Source organism: Pseudophryne corroboree, chromosome 1, assembly GCF_028390025.1.
Source record: "Pseudophryne corroboree isolate aPseCor3 chromosome 1, aPseCor3.hap2, whole genome shotgun sequence".
In the NCBI taxonomy this organism is placed as follows: domain Eukaryota; kingdom Metazoa; phylum Chordata; class Amphibia; order Anura; family Myobatrachidae; genus Pseudophryne; species Pseudophryne corroboree.
This window is the reverse complement of record NC_086444.1, coordinates 406,896,799-406,918,033: the sequence shown is the minus strand read 5'-3', so window position 1 is coordinate 406,918,033 and position 21,235 is coordinate 406,896,799. Positions and strand designations below refer to the sequence as shown.

Below are 21,235 nucleotides of genomic sequence, written 5' to 3'. Positions count from 1 at the left end.
AGAGATCCGCAGGCAATAGCTGTGGACGCGCTGGTAACGCCTTGGGTGTACCAGTCGGTGTATGTGTTTCCTCCTCTGCCTCTCATACCAAAAGTATTGAGAATTATACGGCAAAGAGGCGTAAGAACGATACTAGTGGTTCCGGATTGGCCAAGGAGGACTTGGTACCCGGAACTTCAAGAGATGATCACGGAAGATCCGTGGCCTCTACCTCTAAGGAGGGACTTGCTTCAGCAGGGTCCCTGTCTGTTTCAAGACTTACCGCGGCTGCGTTTGACGGCATGGCGGTTGAACGCCGGATCCTAAAGGAAAGAGGCATGCCGGAAGAAGTCATTCCTACTTTGATTAAAGCAAGGAAGGAAGTAACCGTGCAACATTATCACCGAATTTGGCGAAAATATGTTGCGTGGTGCGAAGATCGGAGTGCTCCGACGGAGGAATTTCAACTGGGTCGATTCCTACATTTCCTGCAATCAGGATTGTCAATGGGTCTCAAATTGGGATCTATTAAGGTTCAAATTTCGGCCCTGTCGATTTTCTTTCAAAAAGAATTGGCTTCAGTCCCTGAAGTCCAGACCTTTGTTAAGGGAGTGCTGCATATACAGCCTCCTGTGGTGCCTCCAGTGGCACCGTGGGATCTAAATGTGGTTTTGGACTTCCTAAAATCTCATTGGTTTGAACCACTAAAAAAGGTGGATTTGAAATATCTCACATGGAAAGTGACCATGCTTCTAGCCCTGGCTTCTGCCAGGAGAGTGTCAGAATTGGCAGCTTTATCTTACAAAAGCCCATATCTGATTTTCCATTCGGACAGGGCAGAACTGCGGACTCGTCCGCATTTTCTCCCTAAGGTGGTGTCAGCATTTCATCTGAACCAGCCTATTGTAGTGCCTGCGGCTACAAGTGACTTGGAGGACTCCAAGTTACTGGACGTTGTCAGAGCATTAAAAATATATATTGCAAGGACAGCTGGAGTCAGAAAATCTGACTCGTTGTTTATATTGTATGCACCCAACAAGATGGGTGCTCCTGCGTCTAAGCAGACGATTGCTCGTTGGATCTGTAGCACAATCCAACTTGCACATTCTGTGGCAGGCCTGCCACAGCCTAAATCTGTAAAGGCCCACTCCACAAGGAAGGTGGGCTCATCTTGGGCGGCTGCCCGAGGGGTCTCGGCATTACAACTTTGCCGAGCAGCTACGTGGTCAGGGGAGAACACGTTTGTAAAATTTTACAAATTTGATACTCTGGCTAAGGAGGACCTGGAGTTCTCTCATTCGGTGCTGCAGAGTCATCCGCACTCTCCCGCCCGTTTGGGAGCTTTGGTATAATCCCCATGGTCCTTTCAGGAACCCCAGCATCCACTAGGACGATAGAGAAAATAAGATTTTACTTACCGATAAATCTATTTCTCGGAGTCCGTAGTGGATGCTGGGCGCCCATCCCAAGTGCGGATTATCTGCATAAGTTGTACATAGTTATTGTTAACTAATTCGGGTTATTGTTGAAGGAAGCCATCTTTCAGAGGCTCCGCTGTTATCATACTGTTAACTGGGTTTAGATCACAAGTTGTACGGTGTGATTGGTGTGGCTGGTATGAGTCTTACCCGGGATTCAAAATCCTCCCTTATTGTGTACGCTCGTCCGGGCACAGTACCTAACTGGAGTCTGGAGGAGGGTCATGGGGGGAGGAGCCAGTGCACACCACCTGATCGGAAAAGCTTTACTTTTTGTGCCCTGTCTCCTGCGGAGCCGCTATTCCCCCCCATGGTCCTTTCAGGAACCCCAGCATCCACTACGGACTCCGAGAAATAGATTTATCGGTAAGTAAAATCTTATTTTTCCAGTCCTCTGGAATTACTCCTGTAGCTAATGACTGGTTAAATAATTCTGTTAATGGTCATACCAGCACCCTTTTAAGTAGTGATGAGCGAGGTTCGGTTTTACTCGGTTTTACTCGGTTTTACTCGGTTCTCAAAACGGCATCTTATTGGCTATCCAAAACACGTGACATCCGTGAGCCAATAAGATGCCGTTTTGAGAACCGAGTAAAACCGAGTAAAACCGAATCCGCTCATCACTACTTTTAAGCTCTTTTAGTATCCTTGGATGTATCCCATGTGGCGCCATTGATTTTTCCATATACATACTGTATATAGTGTAAGGAGTATAGAACTATACATATGTAAGGGAGTCTTATCATTGCTACAGGTTAGCTAGGTGTTTCCACAAAGAACAGTAACAGACATCAGTAGATTCATATTTTATTTTATTTTTATCAGTTTTTTTTATTTTTTATGAAAGGGTTCAGAAAAGTAGCAGACTAGATGGGGCAAAGTGGATCTTATCTGCCATCAAATTCAATGTTTCTAAGTAACTAGGTGACTCATCGCGCCCTACGGGCGCTCTTCACATCGTCGCAAGGGGCTACGCCCCCTTAACCCCTGCACACATTTCTGGCATTCATTATTTGTATTATATGGTGTATTACCTGCATTCCTAGTTTTGTTTAGTGGTGAAATATTGCACGACAAAAGGGCGTCCGATGGGGAAGGGGGCGTAGCCCCCTTTGCGACGGGGAGTGGGGGCTGCGGATGGGGGAGGGTGTACGGAGGCGCTGTGGGTGGGGCAAGGGCAGGTGCGGGGCTGTTGCGGATGGGGAGGGGTACCGGAGGCACTGCGAGTGGGGAATGGGTAGGTGCCGCCGGTGAAGTAGGGGGTCCAGAGGGGCTGCAGGTGGGGGAAGGGCATGTGAGGGGGTGCGGTGGATGGGGGAAGGGGGTCCGTAGGCATTGTGGGTGGTGGAGAGGTGGGCGCGGGGGTGCCCCCGTTGCGGTAGGGGGTCTGGCGGCCTAGCGGGTGGGGGAGGGTTGGGTGCGGTGGTTTTTACATGCAGTCATCGGCACACTCCTCTCCCCCCAAAAAAGACAATACAATCCTTTGTGACAATCAACCCACCCCCCCACTTCCAAATAGGGATAAGTACAGCCTTTGCCTCCCTCACCACAGCTCACAGCCGTGGACAGCACCCTGGCCACCCCCAAGACAATGCTGGCATGGTGACACACTAACCAACCCCTGGCCAGATGCCAACTCCGCCTGTCTGAAGCCCTCTCCCCCCCCCCCCCCCCCCCAGAATACTGCAGCAAATGGCAGTCTCACCCCCCCACCAGCTGCAGACAGCACACTCCAGATCTCACCCCACCACATGCTGCCCTCGGGACACACTACTGTACTCCCGGCAGCAGGTGACACATTCTCCAGGGCCCAGCCACGGACAGCTCACTAAGAGAAACTTTCTCCTGTAAGCTGCAGCCGCTGAAGGGGGATGCATACAGTGTCAGTGTAATGGCAGGCGCCGAGGGGATAGCGGGTCCCGGGAAGTTGCAGGCGCCGGGTGAGTGAGCGGGTGGAGGGGGGGAGCACTGTGAAAGCCGCACAGCCGTCGGACGGGCGCTGGCTGGGAGAGCGGGCCCGGGAAGTTGCAGGCGCCGGGTGAGTGAGCGGGTTGAGGGGCGGGGGAGCACTGTGACAGCCGCACAGCCGTCGGACGGTCGCCGAGGGGAGAGCGGGTCCCGGGAAGTTGCATCTGCCGGGTGAGTGAGCGGTGCAGGGGCGGGGGAGTCCGGTGGAGTGTGTGTGGGTGCCCCGGGATGGTCGCCCCTGCTATAATCTGTCTCTGCCTGCCCCCCACATAGACTATCTGACTGCATTTAGGGGTTTGGCCAGATCTGTGACTCTGACTCTGCCCAGCGTTACAGGCCAGGCACAGAGTCACAGATCTGGGCTATTATATAGGAGATGGTAAACCCCATAAACCTAAATATCACAGGTCCACCTATTTCACTACAAAAAATGTAGATTACTAATGTCATCTTGCAAAACAACATTTGCAGTCACCAATTGATTAGTACTACTGCCAAATATATATTTAATTTGGACCAAATAATACTCTGGTATTGTTTGGACCTTAAAGCTTCTACTGCTCACTGAAGGAATATGGTTCAAAGATCATATCAACGGCATATTATCCAACTTGTTTTCATGAGCCATGCTTCTACGTTTATGGTGCTCTAGTGTTCCGTAAAACATTTTGATATTGAAATATATATTAAATTGACACTGTTTTCTTCCTTATAGCTCCCTCAGTGCTTGTGCATCCACTTGCAACGTCTGAGCTGGTCTAATCAGGGTAGCCCAATGAAACGTAATGAACATGTCCAATTTAGTGAGTTCCTTTCCTTGGATAGGTATAAGTATCGTCTCATTGGAAATTCATTCAACAAGCGTCCATGCAGTAGTCATCATGGGGCTGTGCAAGCATCAACAGATGGATTGACAGGTACAGTACACTGCATATCTGGTTATATACTGAGCCAATTTCACACATTTTGTTGAGTTTTAACAATCCCGGAGCAGCAGTTTAAGAAGCGCCTGTCACTATTGGGGCATTGGTTCAGTGACATGTCCCCTACTTGCCAAGTACTGGGTAATACCCCCTACTTGCTCACTCAGCAGTACTCGAGCTCTGTCTCTTCCCTGCTGCAATCCCATGTCTTCATACTCTGCTTCTCACTTGTCTTTTTAGCCCTGATGGACAATTGGGGGAGAGCAATAGAGTTGTAGCTACTAAAATATATGTATGCATATAGATTGTAAGCTCTTGTGTGACAGGGGCTGAGGTGAATTATTAAATATGCTCTGTAAAGTGCAGCAAATTATGTAGGGAAAAACACTATATAAATACAGTTATTAGTAGTAATAATATAGTACAGTAATAACCAGCCTGTTAAAATAAGAATTTACTTACCGATAATTCTATTTCTCATAGTCCGTAGTGGATGCTGGGACTCCGTCAGGACCATGGGGAATAGCGGGCTCCGCAGGAGACAGGGCACATCTAAATAAAGCTTTTAGGATCACATGGTGCGTACTGGCTCCTCCCCCTATGACCCTCCTCCAAGCCTCAGTTAGGTACTGTGCCCGGACGAGCGTACACAATAAGGAAGGATCTTGAATCCCGGGTAAGACTCATACCAGCCACACCAATCACACCGTACAACTTGTGATCTGAACCCAGTTAACAGTATGATAACAAAAAACGAAGTAGCCTCTGAAAAGATGGCTCACAACAATAGTAATAACCCGATCTTTGTAACAATAACTATGTACAAGTATTGCAGACAATCCGCACTTGGGATGGGCGCCCAGCATCCACTACGGACTATGAGAAATAGAATTATCGGTAAGTAAATTCTTATTTTCTCTAACGTCCTAGTGGATGCTGGGACTCCGTCAGGACCATGGGGATTATACCAAAGCTCCCAAACGGGCGGGAGAGTGCGGATGACTCTGCAGCACCGAATGAGAGAACTCCAGGTCCTCCTTAGCCAGAGTATCAAATTTGTAAAATTTTACAAACGTGTTCTCCCCTGACCACGTAGCTGCTCGGCAAAGTTGTAATGCCGAGACCCCTCGGGCAGCCGCCCAAGATGAGCCCACTTTCCTTGTGGAGTGGGCCTTTACAGATTTAGGCTGTGGCAGGCCTGCCACAGAATGTGCAAGTTGGATTGTGCTACAGATCCAACGTGCAATCGTCTGTTTAGACGCAGGAGCACCCATCTTGTTGGGTGCATACAATATAAACAACGAGTCAGATTTTCTGACTCCAGCTGTCCTTGAAATATATATTTTTAATGCTCTGACAAAGTCCAGTAACTTGGAGTCCTCCAAGTCGCTAGTAGCCGCAGGCACCACAATAGGCTGGTTCAAGTGAAAAGCCGAAACCACCTTAGGGAGAAAATGAGGACGTGTCCGCAGTTCTGCCCTGTCCGAATGGAAAATCAGATATGGGCTTTTGTATGATAAAGCCGCCAACTCTGAAACTCTCCTGGCTGAAGCCAGGGCCAATAGCATGGTTACCTTCCATGTAAGGTATTTTAAATCTACCGATTTTAGAGGCTCAAACCAATGAGATTTGAGAAAATTCAAAACTACGTTCAAATCCCACGGTGCCACTGGAGGCACTATTGGGGGTTGTATATGTAGTACACCTTTGACAAAAGTTTGTACTTCAGGCACTGATGCCAATTCCTTCTGGAAGAAGATTGATAAGGCCGAAATTTGAACTTTAATGGACCCCAATTTTAGGCCCATAGACAATCCTGCTTGCAGGAAATGTAAGAATCGACCCAATTGAAATTCTTCCGTTGGAGCCTTCTTGGCCTCACACCACGCAACATATTTTCGCCAAATGCGGTGATAATGTTGTACAGTCACTTCCTTTCTAGCCTTAATCAAGGTAGGAATAACTTCCTCTGCAATGCCCTTTTCTTTTAGAATCCGGCGTTCAACCGCCATGCCGTCAAACGCAGACGCGGTAAGTCTTGGAACATACAAGGTCCCTGCTGAAGCAGATCCCTTCTTAGAGGTAGAGGCCATGGATCCTCCGTGAGCATCTCTTGAAGTTCCGGATACCAAGTTCTTCTTGGCCAGTCCGGAGCCACCAGTATTGTTCTTACTCCTCTTTTCCGTATAATTCTCAGTACCTTTGGTATGAGAGGCAGAGGAGGGAACACATACACTGACTGGTACACCCACGGTGTTACCAGAGCGTCCACAGCTATTGCCTGAGGGTCTCTTGACCTGGCGCAATATCTGTCCAATTTTTTGTTGAGGCGAGACGCCATCATGTCCACCTTTGGTCTTTCCCAACGGTTCACAATCATGTGGAAGACTTCTGGATGAAGTCCCCACTCTCCCGGGTGAAGGTCGTGTCTGCTGAGGAAGTCTGCTTCCCAGTTGTCCACTCCCGGGATGAACACTGCTGACAGTGCTATGACATGATTCTCCGCCCAGCGCAGAATCCTTGCAGCTTCTGTCATTGCTCTTCTGCTTCTCGTGCCGCCTTGTCGGTTTACGTGGGCGACTGCCGTGATGTTGTCCGACTGGATCAACACCGGCTGACCCTGAAGCAGCGATTTTGCCAGGCTTAGAGCATTGTAGATCGCTCTTAGCTCCAGTATATTTATGTGAAGGGACGTCTCCAGGTTTGACCACACGCCCTGGAAGTTTCTTCCCTGTGTGACTGCTCCCCAGCCTCGTAGGCTGGCATCCGTAGTCACCAGGACCCAGTCCTGTATGCCGAATCTGCGGCCCTCTAACAGATGGGCACTCTGCAACCACCACAGGAGAGACAACCTTGTTCTTGGTGACAGTGTTATCCGCTGATGCATGTGCAGATGCGATCCGGACCATTTGTCCAGCAGATCCCACTGAAATGTCCGTGCATGGAATCTGCCGAATGGAATCGCTTCGTAAGAAGCCACCATCTTTCCCAGGACTCTTGTGCATTGATGTACTGACACAGTTCCTGGTTTTAGGAGGTTCCTGACAAGTTCGGATAACTCCCTTGCTTTCTCCTCCGGGAGAAACACCTTTTTCTGAACCGTGTCCAGAATCATTCCCAGGAACAGCAGACGAGTTGTCGGGGTCAATTGAGATTTTGGAAGATTCAGAATCCACCCGTGTTGCTGAAGCACTACCTGGGTTAGTGCTACACCGACTTCCAGCTGTTCTCTGGACTTTGCCCTTATCAGGAGATCGTCCAAGTAAGGGATAATTAATACGCCTTTTCTTCGTAGAAGAACCATCATTTCGGTCATTACCTTGGTAAAGACCCGAGGGGCCGTGGACAAACCAAACGGCAGCGTTTGAAACTGATAATGACAGTCTTGTATCACGAACCTGAGATACCCTTGGTGTGAGGGGTAAATTGGGACATGCAGATAAGCATCTTTTATGTCCAGGGACACCATGAAGTCCCCTTCTTCCAGATTCGCTATCACTGCTCTGAGTGACTCCATCTTGAACTTGAATTTCTGTATGTACAGGTTCAAGGATTTCAGGTTTAGAATAGGTCTTACCGAACCGTCCGGCTTCGGTACCACAAATAGTGTGGAATAATACCCCTTTCCCTGTTGTAGGAGGGGTACCTTGACTATCACCTGCTGAGAATACAGCTTGTGAATGGCTTCCAAAACCGACGTCCTTTCTGAGGGAGACGTTGGTAAAGCAGACTTTAGGAACCGGCGAGGGGGAGACCTTTCGAACTCCAACATGTAACCCTGAGATATTATCTGCAGGATCCACGGGTCCACTTGTGAGCGAGCCCACTGATTGCTGAAAATCTTGAGTCGACCCCCCACCGCTCCTGAGTCCGCTTGTAAAGCCCCAGCGTCATGCTGATGGCTTTGTAGAACCCGGGGCGGGCTTCTGGTCCTGGGCAGGGGCTGCTTGCTGCCCTCTTACCCTTTCCTCTGCCTCGCGGCAGATAAGACTGTCCTTTTGGTCGCTTGTTTTTATAGGAGCGAAAGGACTGCGGCTGAAAAGACGGTGTCTTTTTCTGTTGGGAGGGGGTCTGAGGTAAAAAAGTGGATTTGCCGGCAGTTGCCGTGGCCACCAGGTCCGAAAGACCGACCCCAAATAATTCCTCTCCTTTATATGGCAATACTTCCATATGCCTTTTGGAATCCGCATCACCTGACCACTGTCGCGTCCATAAACTTCTTCTGGCAGATATGGACATCGCGCTTACTCTTGATGCTAGAGTACAAATATCCCTCTGAGCATCTCGCATATAAAGAAAAGCATCCTTTAATTGCTCTAGAGTCAATAAAATACTGTCCCTATCCAGGGTATCAATATTTTCAGTCAGAGAATCCAACCACACTACCCCAGCACTGCACATCCAGGCTGAGGCTACTGCCGGTCGCAGTATAACACCAGTATGTGTGTATATACTCTTCAGTGTAGTTTCCAGCCTCCTATCTGCTGGATCCTTGAGGGCGGCCGTATCAGGAGACGGCAATGCCACTTGCTTTGATAAACGTGTGAGCGCCTTATCCACCCTAGGGGGTGTTTCCCAGCGCGCCCTAACCTCTGGTGGGAAAGGGTATAATGCCAATAACTTCTTGGAAATTAGCAGTTTTCTATCTGGGTTAACCCACGCTTCGTCACACACGTCATTCAATTCCTCTGATTCTGGAAAAGCTACAGGTAGTTTTTTCACCCCCCACATAATACCCCTTTTTGAGGTACCAGCAGTATCAGAGATCTGCAAAGCCTCCTTCATTGCCGTGATCATATAACGTGTGGCCCTATTGGAAAATACGTTTGTTTCTTCACCGTCGACACTAGATTCATCTGTGTCGGTACCCGTGTCGACTGACTGAGGTAAGGGACGTTTTACAGCCCCTGACGGTGTCTGAGACGCCTGAGCCGGTACTAACTGGTTTTCCGGCCGTCTCATTTCGTCAACTGACTTTTGTAATGTGCTAACATTATCACGTAATTCCATAACTAAAGCCATCCATTCCGGTGTCGACTCCCTAGGGGGTGACATCACCATTACCGGCAATTGCTCTGCCTCCACACCAACATCGTCCTCATACATGTCGACACACACGTACCGACACACAGCAGCCACACAGGGAATGCTCTAATCGAAGACAGGACCCTCTTAGCCCTTTGGGGAGACAGAGGGAGAGTTTGCCAGCACACACCAAAAGCGCTATAAATGTATATAAACAACCCTAGAAGGTGTTGTTTTTGATATAAGCGCTTTTAATATATCAATATCGCCAAATTATGCCCCCCTTCTCTTTGTTACCTTGTTTCTGTAGTGCAGTGCAGGGGAGAGTCCTGGGAGCCTTCCTCACCAGCGGAGCTGAGCAGGAAAATGGCGCTGAGTGCTGAGGAGAATAAGCTCCGCCCCTTTTTCGGCGGGCTTTTCTCCCGGGTTTTAAGAAAACTGGCCTGGGTTAAATACATACATATAGCCTTAATGGCTATATGTGATGTATTTATTTTGCCACTAAAGGTATTTAATATTGCTGCCCAGGGCGCCCCCAGCAGCGCCCTGCACCCTCCGTGACTGAATCAGTGAGACGTGTAGCAACAATGGCGCACAGCTGCAGTGCTGTGCGCTACCTTCATGAAGACTGTGGAGTCTTCTGCCGCCTGCTTTCCGGACCTCCGTCTTCAGCGTCTGTAAGGGGGATCGGCGGCGCGGCTCCGGGACGAACCCCAGGAGGACCTGTGTTCCGACTCCCTCTGGAGCTAAGTGTCCAGTAGCCTAAGACTCCAATCCATCCTGCACGCAGGTGAGTTGGAAATCTCTCCCCTAAGTCCCTCGATGCAGTGATCCTGTTGCCAGCAGGATTCACTGAGATTTAAACCTAAAAAAAACTTTTTCTAAGCAGCTCTTTAGGAGAGCCACCTAGATTGCACCCTTCTCGGACGGGCACAAAAACCTAACTGAGGCTTGGAGGAGGGTCATAGGGGGAGGAGCCAGTACGCACCATGTGATCCTAAAAGCTTTATTTAGATGTGCCCTGTCTCCTGCGGAGCCCGCTATTCCCCATGGTCCTGACGGAGTCCCAGCATCCACTAGGACGTTAGAGAAAAGGATTTCTGCATCCATGTAAACTACTATAAGAGCAGCATGCTATAAAGTAGCTGTATTCTTTTTTATGGTAGTTTTTACTCCTATAGGCTGGACTTTAATTTGCTTCTTAAGATAGGTCTGGGAGCTATAGGTCAAGAGTAGGCAACTAAGACTACTGTCAAAGTATTAATATTTCTGCTAGTTATATCTGTCAGAAAATCTTGGACACTGTAGTTTATAATCCACTAAAGACTAATAGGGGCGAATTCAAATGTTTGAAAAGTCGGTTGGGTGTTTTTTCCTGTCTATTAGATATGGAAAAAAAGACACCCAACTGACTCTTAGAACATTTGAATTCGCCACATAGATTGCTATGGAGTATTGGTAATATGTAGCACATTGTTCCCATTGGTGTATACTGGACTAAACCTTAATGTTCACTCTTACAGCTTCTGATGGCCATCCTAACTCCAAGATACAATTGCTGAATGGAGCATATTCTGAGTCCTTACTGTCACCTGTTTATACAAATTCCAAGTTTTCTACACAAGAGTGCAGGTGAGTTTCTTTGGAGCTTTGGGTTTTGTCTTGAAGGTCTCCTTTCGTCATCTCCTATAACAGGCTCTTCTTAGAAAATAAAACCATTTCTTCAGCCAAAGTGGTCACTAAGATGAATCTAATTCAAGACTGGGCTAAGGCCCAGATTAATCAAGCCTTGGAGAGTGATAAATTGCATGGTGATAAAGTACCAACAAATCAGCTTCTAACTGTCATTTCTCCAGCAGAGTCCACAGGTTATCCACAGGATAACAATGGGATATGATGGAGCGACAGCGGATTTGTACCAATCAGTCAAAGCTTTCCGGCCTCCCAGCATGCAACGGGCCCGTCCATATATCCCCGCCCCCTGGCTCAGGCAAATCAGTTTTTTGTTTGGTGCGGCAGGAGCCGGACCATGGTCAGAAGGCTGTTGTTTTTTTAGCAGCCCTAAGCTTTCTTATTTTATTGTTATAGTCTTTCTAGTTTTTTGAGTGACCTTTCTAAACAGCGTCTTATACGCATATTAGAGTCGCTCCAACAACTAACCGCCGGGTCGCGACAACGCTTACCCACGAGTACAGTCCTGTTTTGGCGGGCGCCTGTGTCGGATATACTAGCTGGTCCATCAGACGTTACCAGGCTATGGCCAGAGCATGGGGAGAAGGTAAGGCATCGGTTCTGCTTAGAAGGGGAATACGGACCCAGCCGCACCGTTTTGGGAAGGAGACTACCAAACAGCGCTAGGCCTTAGGGATCATAGGCTCCAGGATTAGCATGAGGCCGCGATCCCCAGGGTTGATGTCAGCAGGGGGAGTCGGACGCTCTCCTGGTCGCTCCTCCCCCCAGTTCATGACCAGTTTCCGCCGAGTCTCCCGCCATGAACTGTTTCCTCGCTTCCGTCTCAGACGCTACCACGAGGGGACCCGGTCGCAGCATAGGCGGCTGTGTGACCGGTGCGTCTGTGTTCACTGAGCGCTACCACGAGGGGACCCGGTCGCAGCATAGGCGGCTGTGTGAACGGTGCGTCTGTGTTCACTAGGTTCAGGATCGATCTTGGAAGTGGGGTGAGTCTGCCTGTATCCCACTCTACTGAATACAGATAATACAGCACTAAATCTCTATCTACCTTTTGAGTATGAATAGTTAGATAAGTGCATATTGCATACGAGTCTGTATACCATTACTGTTGTTACTTTCGCATTGCGTCTGAACACGTTAGATCTGTTAAACATGATTCAGTAAATGTGTTCTCCTACATACTTGAAATGTGATTGTAGTTGATGATGTACTCGTATTGCTAATTATACTAATGTATATAACATGTGACTGACTGTTAGTATGATGCTGACTTTACTATATGTTTGTCAGTTTGTTTTGCAGATCGTCAATGCTGGTGCATGAGTAGGGTCGGATGATTATCATTTTAAAGAAAAAAGGTTAAAGTGATTACAGTCACAAAATTGTGTAGTACACTGTGGAAGTGCTGATTGTTTATCATGTAATAAAGCGGCAATGGTGAGGACACTCATACAATGTTTGTTTTGCAAAGCTGTAATATCCTCTTATGATCTGGTTCAGGATAGCTTGTATGCATAATGTTTTAGCTCAGCAAGGATACAAGGTGGATACAGGTACAAGTGTATCCACCTTGGACTATCTTTGCACAAGCTTTATCCAATAAATTAAATGGATAATCCCCCAAAATCCTGTACCAGGGATAGGGTTACACTATTAGCCCTTACATGCAGCAGCAGCTTCCCAGAAACAGTGGTAAGTAAACCTTCACCCTCACAGGCTACACATTGTTTAAATTCATCAGAAGATGAAAGCCCAAGTCTACTTCATCATATGAAAAAGAGGTAGGTCTCAGCTCTGGAATATAGCTGAGTTAATTAAAGCAATGAAGCCATCTTATCCTTAGAGGATACAGCAGAGCCTGTGTAAAAAACCAAGGCACCTGTGTTTAAACATCCCAAAACCTGAGTTTCCAGGGTCAGATCAGCTGACGGAAATCATGGAAGAGGCTTGGGCTACACCCAATAAGAATTTAGAATTCCTAAGAAATGGAATTCCAATGATCCGCTTCCAGCTGGGGATTGTTTAAAAAAGGGGAGGTGGCTCCTAAAGTGGATATGAATAATCTACATTAGTTTTGCTTTCAACCAGAGCCGGCCCTAACCAATATGATGCCCTAGGCAAGATTTTGGCTGGTGCCCCCTAGCACCACCGCTGGTTCCGCCTCTGACCTTGCACCTCTTTCCCAGGTGTTTGTACCCCCTATATTTTAAATAGGAACAGTTCGCACATTTGGTGCACAGCCCAAAAAGGGGTGTGTTTTTGCTGCCAAGGGGCATGGCCACACAATAATAACCCCAATTCCAATTACGCCACACAGTACTGCAACTTTATTCACATTTGATCATGCGATAGTGTCCATAATTCATATTACATCCCACAGTAGTATCACTTTACGTTACTCCTCACAGTAGAGTCCCTTATTCACATTACATCACACTGAATTGCTCCTTATTCACATTACACCACACCCTATTGCTCTTTATTCACATTAGACGACACAGTAGTGCCCTTTCTCTGACGTCCTAGTGGATGCTGGGAACTCCGTAAGGACCATGGGGAATAGCGGCTCCGCAGGAGACAGGGCACATCTAAAGAAAGCTTTAGGATCACCTGGTGTGCACTGGCTCCTCCCCCTATGACCCTCCTCCAAGCCTCAGTTAGATTTCTGTGCCCGACGAGAAGGGTGCACACTAGGGGCTCTCCTGAGCTCTTTGTGAAAGTTTTAGTTTAGGTTTATTATTTTCAGTGAGACCTGCTGGCAACAGGCTCACTGCATCGAGGGACTAAGGGGAGAAGAAGCGAACTCACCTGCGTGCAGAGTGGATTGGGCTTCTTAGGCTACTGGACATTAGCTCCAGAGGGACGATCACAGGTTCAGCCTGGATGGGTCACCGGAGCCGCGCCGCCGGCCCCCTTACAGAGCCAGAAGAGCGAAGAGGTCCAGAAAAATCGGCGGCAGAAGACTTTCCTGTCTTCAGATAAAGGTAGGCGCACAGCACCGCAGCTGTGCGCCATTGCTCTCAGCACACTTCACACTCCGGTCACTGAGGGTGCAGGGCGCTGGGGGGGCAGCGCCCTGAGACGCAATAAATCGTTAGAAAACCTTTTATGGCTAAAATAAATGCATCACATATAACTCCTGGGCTATATGGATGCATTTAACCCCTGCCAAAACATACAAGAAAACGGATGATAAGGACGCCGAGAAAGGGGCGGAGCCTATCTCCTCAGCACACTGGCGCCATTTTCCCTCACAGCTCAGTTGGAGGGAAGCTCCCTGGCTCTCCCCTGCAGTCACTACACTACAGAAAGGGGTTAAAAAAGAGAGGGGGGCACAAATTAGGCGCAGTATAAACAATACAGCAGCTATAAAGGGAAAAACACTTATATAAGGTTATCCCTGTATATATATAGCGCTCTGGTGTGTGCTGGCAAACTCTCCCTCTGTCTCCCCAAAGGGCTAGTGGGGTCCTGTCCTCTATCAGAGCATTCCCTGTGTGTGTGCTGTGTGTCGGTACGTTTGTGTCGACATGTATGAGGAGAAAAATGATGAGGAGACGGAGTAGAGTGTCTGTAATAGTGTTGTCACCCCCTGGGGGGTCGACACCTGAGTGGATGTACTGTGGAAATTGCGTAACAGTGTCAGCTTTGTATAAAAGACAGTGGTTGACATGAGACAGCCGGCTACTCAGCTTGTGCATGTCCAGACGTCTCATATAGGGGCTCTAAAGCGCCCGTTAAAGTTTACACTTTTCTGATAATATGAATACCACCAAAAAAAAGGGGTATTATGTTGGTGAGGAAAAACTTCCTGTAGTTTTCCTGAATCTGAGAAATAAAATGCGTGGGTTTCCCCCCGATAACAATTGATAATTTCTAAAAAGTTATTGGCAGTATACCTTTTCCCGCCAGAGGTTAGGGTGCGTTGGGAAACACCCCCTAGGGGGGATAAGGCGCTCACACGCTTGTAAGAACAAGGGCTCTACCCTCTCTTGAGATGGCCGCCCTTAAGGATCCTGCTGATAGAAAGCAGGAGGGTATCCTAAAATGTATTTACACACATACTGGTGTTATACTGCGACCAGCAATCGCCTCAGCCTGGATGTGCAGTGCTGGGTTGGCGTGGTCGGATTCCCTGACTGGAAATATGATATCCTAGATAAGGACAGTATATTATTGCCTATAGAGCAATTAAAAGATGCATTTCTATATATGCATGATGCACAGCGGAATATTTGCCGACTGGCATCAAGTATAAGTGCGTTGTCCAATTATACCAGTAAAGTGGTCAGGTGATGCGGATTCCAAACGGCATTTGGAAGTACTGCCTTAAAAGAGGGGATGTGCCCCAGGTCGCCTCTCAAAATAAGACGCCGTATTATCAGGCGCAGGCCTGGTTGGCAAGCGGACAAAAGGGTTCCTCTTTTCTGCTCGTGACAGAGGGAGAGGAAAATGGCTGCAGAGATCAGCCAGTTCCAAGGAACAGAAACTCTTTTCCGCCTCTGCCAAGCCCTCAGTATGACGCTAGGGCTTTACAAGTTCAGGCACGGTGGGGTCCCGTTCTCAATGAATTTCAGTGCGCAGTGGGCTCACTCGCAAGTAGACCCCTGGATCCTTCTGGTAATATTTCAGGGGTACAAATTGGAATTCGAGACGTATCCCCCTCGCCGTTTCCAAAGGTCTGTTTTACCGACGTCTCCCGCTGACAGGGAGGCAGTTTTGGAAACCATTCACAAGCTGTATTCCCAGCAGGTGATAATCAAGGTACCCCTCCTGCAACAGGGAACGGGGTATTATTCCACACTATTGTGGTACCGAAGCCAGACGGCTCGGTGAGACCGATTTTAAAATCTAAAATCTTTGAACACTTGCATACAGAGGTTCAAATTCAAAATTGAGTCACTCAGAGCAGTGATTGCAAACCTGGAAGAAGGGGACTACATGATGTCTCGGGACATCAAGGATGCTTACCTTCATGTCAAAATGTACCCTTCTCACCAAGGGTATTTTAGGTTATGGTACAGAACTGTCACTATCAGTTCGGACGCTGCCGTAGGGATGGTCCACGGCACCCCGGGTCTTTACTGAAGTAATGACCGTAATGATGATATTCCTTCGAAGGAAGGGAATTTTAGTTATCCGTTACTTGGACGATTCCCTGATAAGGGTAAGATCCAGGGAACAGTTGGAGATCGGTGTAGCACTATATCAGGTAGTGTTGCGGCAGCAAGATTGGATTCTCAATATTCCAAAATCGCAGCTGCTTCCGACGACTTGTCTTCTGTTCCTAGGGATGATCCTGGACACAGTCCAGAAAGAAGGTGTTTCTCCCGGAGGAGAAAGCCAGGGAGTTATCCGAGCTAGTCAGGAACCTCCTAAAACCGAACCAAGTCTCAGTGCATCAATGCACAAGGGTTCTGGGTAAAAATGGTGGCTTCCTACGAAGCAATCCCATTCGGCAGATTCCACGCAAGACTTTCCAGTGGAACCTACTGGACAAATGGTCCGGGTCGCATCTTCAGATGCTTCAGCGGATAACCCTGTCACCGGGGACAAGGGTATCCCTCCTGTGGTGGTTGCAGAGTGCTCATCTTCTAGAGGGCCGCAGATTCGGCATTCGGGACTGGGTCCTGGTGGCCACGGATGCCAGCCTGCGAGGCTGGGGAGCAGTCACACAGGGAAGGAATTTCCAGGGCTTATGGTCAAGCCTGGAGACATCTCTTCATATAAACATTCTGGAACTAAGGGCCATTTACAATGCCCTAAGTCAAGCGAAACCCCTGCTTCAGGGTCAGGCGGTATTGATCCAATCGGACAACATCACGTCAGTCGCCCACGTAAACAGACAGGGCGGCACGGGAAGCAGGGGGGCAATGGCAGAAGCTGCAAGGATTCTTCGCTGGGCGGAAAATCATGTGATAGCACTGTCAGCAGTGTTCATTCCGGGAGTGGACAACTGGGAAGCAGACTTCCTCAGCAGACACGACCTTCACCCGGGAGAGTGGGGACTTCACCCAGAAGTCTTCCACCTGATTGTAAACCGTTGGGAAAAACCAAAGGTGGACATAATGGCGTCCCGTCTAAACAAAAAACTAGACAGATATTGCGCCAGGTCAGGGGACCCTCAGGCAATAGCGGTGGACGCTCTGGTAACACCGTGGGTGTACCAGTCAGTGTATGTGTTCCCTCTTCTGCCTCTCATATCAAAAGTACTGAGAATCATAAGAAGGAGAGGAGTAAGAACTATACTCGTGGTTCCGGATTGGCCAAGAAGGACTTGGTATCCGGAACTTCAAGAGATGCTCACGGACGAACCGTGGCCTCTACCTCTAAGAAAGGACCTGCTCCAGCAGGGGCCTTGTCTGTTCCAAGACTTACCGCGGCTGCGTTTGACGGCTTGGCGGTTGAACGCCGGATCCTGAAGGAAAAAGGCATTCCAGATGAAGTCATCCCTACCCTGGTCAAGGCCAGGAAGGACGTAACCGCAAAACATTATCACCGCATTTGGCGAAAATATGTTGCGTGGTGGGAGGCCAAGAAGGCCCCTACAGAGGAATTTCAACTGGGTCGTTTCCTCCATTTCCTGCAAACAGGACTGTCTATGGGCCTAAAATTAGGGTCCATTAAGGTTCAAATTTCGGCCCTGTCGATTTTCTTCCAAAAGGAACTGGCTTCAGTGCCTGAAGTTCAGACATTTGTAAAAGGGGTACTGCATATACAGCCTCCTTTTGTGCCTCCAGTGGCACCTTGGGATCTCAATGTTGTGTTGAGTTTCCTAAAGTCACATTGGTTTGAACCACTCACCACTGTGGACTTAAAATATCTCACATGGAAGGTGACGATGCTGTTAGCCCTGGCTTCAGCCAGGCGTGTGTCAGAACTGGCGGCTTTATCATATAAAAGCCCTTATTTAATATTTCATTCTGACAGGGCAGAATTGAGGACTTGTCCTCAATTTCTACCTAAGGTGGTTTCTGCATTTCACATGAAGCAACCAATTGTGGTACCTGCGGCTACTAAGGACTTGGAGGATTCCAAGTTGCTTGACGTGGTCAGGGCCCTGAAAATATATGTTTCCAGGACGGCTGGAGTCAGAAAATCTGACTCGCTGTTTATCCTGTATGCACCCAACAAACTGGGTGCTCCTGCTTCTAAGCAGACGATTGCTCGTTGGATTTGTAGTACAATTCAGCTTGCACATTCTGTGGCAGGCCTGCCACAGCCAAAAATCTTAAAATGCCCACTCCACAAGGAAGGTGGGCTCATCTTGGGCAGCTGCCCGAGGGGTCTCGGCTTTACAACTTTGCAGAGCAGTTACTTGGTCAGGAGCAAATACGTTTGTAAACTTCTACAAATTTGATACCCTGGCTGAGGAGGACCTGGAGTTCTCTCATTCGGTGCTGCAGAGTCATCCGCACTCTCCCGCCCGTTTGGGAGCTTTGGTATAATCCCCATGGTCCTTACGGAGTTCCCAGCATCCACTAGGACGTCAGAGAAAATAAGAATTTACTTACCGATAATTCTATTTCTCGTAGTCCGTAGTGGATGCTGGGCGCCCATCCCAAGTGCGGATTGTCTGCAATACTGGTACATAATTATTGTTACCAAAAAATTTGGGTTATTGTTGTAGTGAGCCATCTTTTATAGAGGCTTCTCTATTATCATGCTGTTAACTGGGTTCAGATCACAAGTTGTACAGTGTGATTGGTGTGGCTGGTATGAGTCTTACCCGGGATTCAAAATCCTTCCTTATTGTGTACGCTCGTCCGGGCACAGTATCCTAACTGAGGCTTGGAGGAGGGTCATAGGGGGAGGAGCCAGTGCACACCAGGTGATCCTAAAGCTTTCTTTAGATGTGCCCTGTCTCCTGCGGAGCCGCTATTCCCCATGGTCCTTACGGAGTTCCCAGCATCCACTACGGACTACGAGAAATAGAATTATCGGTAAGTAAATTCTTATTTTCTATAAACAATGCCACATAGTAGAGCACCTTAAACACTTAATGCCACACAGTAGAGCACCTTAAACACTTAATGCCACACAGTAATGCCCCTTACACATGAGGCACATTATTAATGTCCTTACAAACATAATGCGCCTTACACATTATGACAACCTTTATTAATGCCCTTTTACACATAATGTCCCTTACACATATGCTGCACATTATTAATGCCCTTATACACATAATGACACACATAGTGCCCCTTACACATATGTTGCACATTATTAATGCATTTTTACATGACAAACATAATGCTCCTTATACATTTTCCGAACACTACTGCACAACCAACCCACTCACATGCACACAGCACTCACACTGCCACTAACACTGTGACCTCTGCCTCTGCTTGGATACAGATGTGTCCTCATAAATCTTGCCTCAGTGCTAACGTTGGGCATATTTTTTTTTACGAAAATGCATCTTATTTGCATTGCTATGTGGCTAGGATGTACAAGCAGCTTCTGCTGATTAAAATGATATCCAGCATGCCTATATTCTGTGTGCGACTGTGACTGTATCTGCATATGAAATGCTACACACAGAATATAGGCATGCCGCATATCATTTTAATCAGCAGAAGCTGCTGATGCCCCAAGGCATATCAAATGCCCTAGGCAATTGCCTAGTTTGCCTATGCCTATGGCCGGCTCTGCTTTCAACATCACTGATAGGAGAGTGGATGGGTTTAAAAGAAATTTTCTCTAACATCCTAGTGGATGCTGGGGACTCCGTAAGGACCATGGGGAATAGATGGCTCCGCAGGAGACATGGGCACTTTAAGAAAGAATTTAGATTCTGGTGTGCTCTGGCTCCTCCCTCTATGTCCTTCCTCCAGACCTCAGTTTGAGACTGTGCCCGGACGAGCTGGGTGCTGTTCAGTGAGCTCTCCTGAGCTTGCTGTGAGAAAGTATTTTGTTAGGTTTTTTATTTTCAGGGAGCTCTGCTGGCAACAGACTCCCTGCATCGTGGGACTGAGGGGAGACAAGCAGCCCTACTCTCTGAAGCTAGGTCCTGCTTCTTAGGCTACTGGACACCATTAGCTCCAGAGGGATCGTACGCAGGATCTCACCCTCGCCGTCCGTTCCCGGAGCCGCGCCGCCGTCCCCCTCGCAGAGCCAGAAGACAGAAGCCGGGTGAGTATGAGAAGCAAGAAGACTTCAAAATCGGCGGCAGAAGACTCCGTTCTTCACTGAGGTAACGCACAGCACTGCAGCTGTGCGCCATTGCTCCCACACACCTCACATACTCCGGTCACTGTAAGAGTGCAGGGCGCAGGGGGGGGGGGGCGCCCTGGGCAGCATATGGACCTCTTTTGGCAAAAGTACACATATATATAGTTGGGCACTGTATATATGTATGAGCCCCCGCCAAGAAAATGCATATTTGAGCGGGACAGAAGCCCGCCGTCGAGGGGGCGGGGCTTCTCCCTCAGCACTCACCAGCGCCATTTTTTCTCCACAGCTCCGCTGAGAAGAAGCTTCCCAGGCTCTCCCCTGCAGATTCACGGTAGAAGAGGGTAAAAAGAGAGGGGGGGGGGCACATAAATTAGGCGCAAAAACACAATATACAGCAGCTACTGGGTTAACATTAAGTTACTGTGTTATTCCTGGGTGATAGCGCTGGGGTGTGTGCTGGCATACTCTCTCTCTGTCTCTCCAAAGGGCCTTGTGGGGTAACTGTCTTCGAAAAAGGGCATTCCCTGTGTGTGTGGTGTGTCGGTACGCTTGTGTCGACATGTCTGATGAGGAAGGCTATGTGGAAGCAGAGCGGGAGCAAATGAATGTGGTGTCTCTGCCGACGACACCGACACCTGGTTAGATGGATATGTGGAAGGTTTTAAATGATAATGTGAATTCCTTACATAAAAGGTTAGAAAAAGCTGAAGCCTTAGGACAGTCAGGGTCCCTGCCCATGCCTGATCCTATGTCGCAGAGGCCGTCAGGGTCTCAGAAGCTCCCACTATCCCAAATTGTTGACACAGATACCGACATGGGCCAGTATTTACTAAAAATCCGAGTTTGGTCAATTTGTGTTTTTTTTTCTAAGTCCCAATCCGGGAATTTACTAAGCACCAATCTCGGCAGTGTCTGGTCTATTCGTAATGGTTTGAATGACAACGTCCCGAAATACGAATGAATAGACCATCGGTCAAACGCGGCTGT

General features: G+C 48.3%; 1 protein-coding gene across 3 annotated transcripts in view; it reads left to right on the top strand.

Annotated features, from left to right (window-relative positions):
• USP30 (ubiquitin specific peptidase 30) overlaps positions 1 to 21,235 on the top strand; it is a 206,043-nt gene that overhangs the window by 137,931 nt on the left and 46,877 nt on the right. For 2 of the 3 annotated variants that reach the window (XM_063913254.1, XM_063913256.1), the window contains exons 11-12: positions 4,141 to 4,342; positions 10,897 to 11,005. In XM_063913254.1, the coding sequence (XP_063769324.1) occupies positions 4,141 to 4,342; positions 10,897 to 11,005 (311 nt within the window). Of the gene's footprint in view, positions 1 to 4,140; positions 4,343 to 10,896; positions 11,006 to 12,355; positions 12,481 to 21,235 lie in introns of those variants that run through there. The other variant, XM_063913255.1, reaches the window with a different exon arrangement.